The sequence below is a fragment of the Lutra lutra genome, chromosome 5 (assembly GCF_902655055.1).
Source record: "Lutra lutra chromosome 5, mLutLut1.2, whole genome shotgun sequence".
Classification (NCBI taxonomy): Eukaryota; Metazoa; Chordata; class Mammalia; order Carnivora; family Mustelidae; genus Lutra; species Lutra lutra.
In genome coordinates, this window is record NC_062282.1 from 152,158,633 (window position 1) to 152,163,101 (window position 4,469).

General features: G+C 40.2%; 1 protein-coding gene across 1 annotated transcript; it reads left to right on the forward strand.

Moving 5' to 3' along the window:
- The first annotated feature begins 415 nt into the window (after positions 1-415).
- Positions 416-1,348, forward strand: LOC125099759 (putative olfactory receptor 2W6). The gene has a single exon (XM_047729141.1). It carries the CDS (start codon positions 416-418, stop codon positions 1,346-1,348), a length of 933 nt encoding a protein of 310 aa, XP_047585097.1.
- The last annotated feature ends 3,121 nt before the right edge of the window (positions 1,349-4,469 follow it).

Consider the following 4,469-nt stretch of genomic DNA (forward strand, 5'->3'; position numbering starts at 1 on the left):
CAGGGAAAGGGGCAGGGGGAGAGAGAAACTGCCCAAATCCTTTCCCTCAAGCACAAGGGGGTCACCAGGAAGGAGTCCTACCCGGGGAGAGGATAAGACTGAATGTTAATCAGATTATGAATTTTTAGTATTCATGGGATCGGGCTTTCAAATTAGTGAACTTAGATGCTGTTTATGTTTATAACTGAAATTGGTTGTGATACATTTATTACTGTGGAAGTCATGTACCTATAGGAGTTTTCATCCAATTGCCAGGAGAAATAAGATAGAAAGGAAAATAAGAAGCAAAAATGTAGTATTCAGGTCACATCTAAGGACCATGCTTAAATCCATTATGTGTATTAATTACCCACTTATTCTTAAATCCCACTGCAGAGGGTGTGGGATCTCCTGCAGTGATAGGGCTGAAGAGGAGATGGAAACAGTTAATGACAGCATAGGTGGGGATTTCATCTTAGTGGGCTTCTCTGAGCGGCCTGAGTTAGAGCTGATTCTCTCCCTCTTTGTCCTGACATTCTACACAATAACCCTTGTGGGCAACGTGGCCATCATCTTGCTCTCGATCCTGGACACTGGACTCCACACACCCATGTACTTCTTCCTTAGAAACCTCTCTGTTCTTGACCTGTGCTTCACTACCAGCATTGTCCCTCAGATGCTGGTGAACATGTGGGGTGGCAACAAGAAGATTAGTTATGCTGGCTGCATGGTCCAGTACTGGGTGGCCTTGGCACTTGGCTCCACTGAGTGTGTTCTCCTTGCAGTGATGGCAATAGACCGCTATGTTGCAGTTTGCTGGCCTCTGCCCTATGCCTCTATCATGCACCCCAGACTGTGCCACCTCCTGGCAGCAGCTTCCTGGTGTTCTGGTTTTGCCAACTTCTTTCTACAGTCCTCAATGGCCATGGTGCTGCCTCGATGTGGAAACCGGCGTGTGGACCATTTCTTTTGTGAACTGTTGATCATTGTTAAACTCTCCTGTGTGGATACTGGCCCGACAGAATCTAAAATGTTTATAGCCCGGCTAATCATCCTAGGCATGCCTGTCTCCATCATCCTGACCACTTATGTGTGCATCGCCAGAGCAGTAGTAAAAATGCGCTCAGCAGAAGGAAGGAAAAAGGCCTTTGGGACCTGTGCCTCCCACCTAATGGTAGTCTCACTCTTCTATGGGACCATTATGTTTTTGTATCTGCAGCCCAAGGACAACTACTCCCAGGACCAGAGCAAAGCACTGGTGGTGCTATACATGATCCTTGCTCCCACACTCAACCCTCTGATCTACACACTGAGGAATAAGGATGTGAAGAAAGCAGTCAGGAGGTTGATAGGGAAGGAGCGGGTATAGGGAGATAAAGAGTGGAAAGAACAGGTGAGGCAACCACTGGAGACATATGTCGGGTGTACCTGTTTTAACTGCACTTGCTTCATCTTCCTTTGAGGGGGTTGGAAAATCTGCTGTGTTCTAACCACTAGCTATTCCTGGGATCCTTATAGGGTGGGCACTCACCAGAAGGAAACTTGACCGTTCCTTAAAGTAACCTCTGGCCAAGGCAATCCTCACTGGCAAGTAATTCTGTGACCCATTGTTGATGATTTCCTATTTTCAATGTATAGTCACTAACTTATTCAAATGCCACCAAATATACATTTAGATATTATAATAATAACAATGATAATTCTACTACATTTATTAAGCTGCTACATGGCCATAGAAGCTTCTTAATTTTCTCCATCACCACCTTCACTGCACCATTATCAAAACAGTCAGGCATATGATTTAGTCAGTAACATACAGTGCGATACTTGTCCATCATGAATAAATATATGAGAACAAGAACAAAAGAATAAAAGATGAGTAGACAGAGTTTACACAGTGTACCAAGGATTCCTGTTTCTCAGAACTGGAAGGAATACCATGACTATTCAAGGCCAGGTTGTAGAACATGTCAAATTCCATCCAGTTTAGGACAGTTTTAAAGATGTTTGAATAATAGGAATAAACACATTTGCTTGCTGGATATATAGACAGTCAATAAATTTCAAAATTACAAAAATGATAACTGAACAAGGGGACTATTATTATTTATTAAATGGAGACAAGTTAACTGATTTCAATGATATTCTAAAGGGAATCTCTGCTTACCTTCATAGATAGAAGAGGAAAATCCAAGTGACCACAAAGGGAGTCAGGGGACTTGATCTGCATTGCTACATCTACATGGTTTTCACATGATCATGATCCCATGGTTTCTAATCCACATCGTCATTAAAAGGTTGCTCAGTCATTCATTCTGTGGCCCAATATGGGACCCAAGTGCATCCTATTTTCTGACATTTGGCTCAGCCTATAATGACATATCCTTGTAAGAGGAAGTCTCCATTAATTAAAGCAGGACTTGAGAAAAACAACCTCTGACTCCCAGAAGAGCGGTCTCTTCTTACATGGTAGCTCTTGATGACATGCAATTATGCCCTGCTAGGACAGACTGAAAGCATTACTTCTGGACTTCTTAAATTGCTCATCTATGTGCTTAGGAAGGAGCCTAACACTCTAAATAATCAATAAATATGGGTTGAATGAATGAATGTACATGGCAAGGTGTCCATACAAGATGGCAGCACAGTTCAGGATATCTCTGAGACATCTTTGTGGAGCTATATGCAACATTTCATTCTATAGGATGAACACTTTGTATTGGCAAGTGACTGAAGGTGCAGACTGAAAAAATAAAATTATCACACATATAATGGGCTACAGCCATGTCTATCGAACTCTACTGTAATAACCACACTAAAACACAATAGTCAGGCATTAGTCAAAGTATAAATCATTGCTTTAAAGGAGAAAAAGAAATAACTGCAGTGTTTTTCATCAGCTTTTTGATTAAAGCAGTGGTTCTCAACATGAGGCAGTTTTGCCCCATACACTCACTGCGGGAGACACTTGGCAATGTCTGGAGACAGTTTTGGTGATCATAGCCTAGGAGAGAGGGATTACTGGCATCTAGTAAGTAGAGGGGCCAGGGATTTTCTAAATATTATATAATGTACAGTATAGTCTCCTTTAACAAAGGATTATCCAGCCCAAAATGTCAACAGTGCTAGGGCTGGAAGCCCTGAATTAGAGAAATAAAATATTATGGATGTTCTGATCAAAGGTATAACATTTATGAAGGCAACAATAATCATGACAGTGAAATAAATTGATATTATCTGGATTTTTATGAAGTCCTTGATTACCCTGTGTCAGAAAGGATCTAACTATGAAAATAGAAACAACTTATTATTATTTATAAGGGAGGCTATTGGATGCAGAGCATTGGTGTCCCAAGTGATAAATGGGTTGCAAATCCAAACAGGAGATATTGAAGAAACCCTGAGATTTGTAACAGTATGAAGCTGCTAACATCTCTATACTTGAGATAAAAGAAGTTGGTGTTAGTAGAACCCAAGGAGTAGGGTTATCTGGAAGAAATGGCAGCCAGAATGGCAGACTGGTCTTGCAGGAACTCGAGCAGTTGTCTGCTGCTACTCCCTGAGGTGACACCTGAAACAATATGGGAGACATTACTAGCTCGTCTTATCCCTTCATTCTGTCCTCTAATATTCTGTGGATATAGGAACCAAGAAGATGCAGCCTGCAGGGTCATTAGCGCCTCATTGTACTCCCTCAAAATGACTAGATGAGGGAAGGGCAATAAATGTATTTGGAAACTAACAAATATCATATTATATTTGTCTTTCTCTGACTGACTTATTTCACTTAGCATAATACCCTCTAGTTCCAGCCACATCATTGCAAATGGCAGATTTCATTCTTTTTGATACCTGAGTAACATTCATATATATATATATATATATAAAATTATCATATATAATATATTATTTTATATTATATATTTATATATTATATTATATATTACATATATCATATATATAATATATATTTATCACATTTTCTTTGTCCATTCATTTGACTATGGATATCTGGACTCTTTCCATATTTTAGATATTATGGACATTGCTGCTATGAACATTGGGGTGCATGTGCCCCTCTTTTTACTACATCTGCATCTTTGGGGTAAATACGTAGTAGTTCAATTGCTGGGTCATAGGGTAGCTCTATTTTTAGCATCTTAAGGGACCTCCATACTGTTTTCCAGAGTGGATGTATCAGCTTGCTTTCCCATGAACAGTGTAAGAGGGTTCCCCTTTCTCCACATTCTCACCAACATTTGTTGTTCCCCGTCTTCTTAATTTTTGCCATTCTAACTGGTGTAGGATGGTATCTCATTGTGGTTTTGATCTGTATTTCCCTGATGGCTAGTGATGCTGAACATTTTTTCATGTGTCTGTTAGCCATTTGAATGTCTTGTTTGGAGAAGTGTCTGTTCATGTCTTCTGCCCATTTCTTGACTGGAATATTTGTTTTTGGCTGTTGAGTTAGTAAGCTGTTTATCGATTTT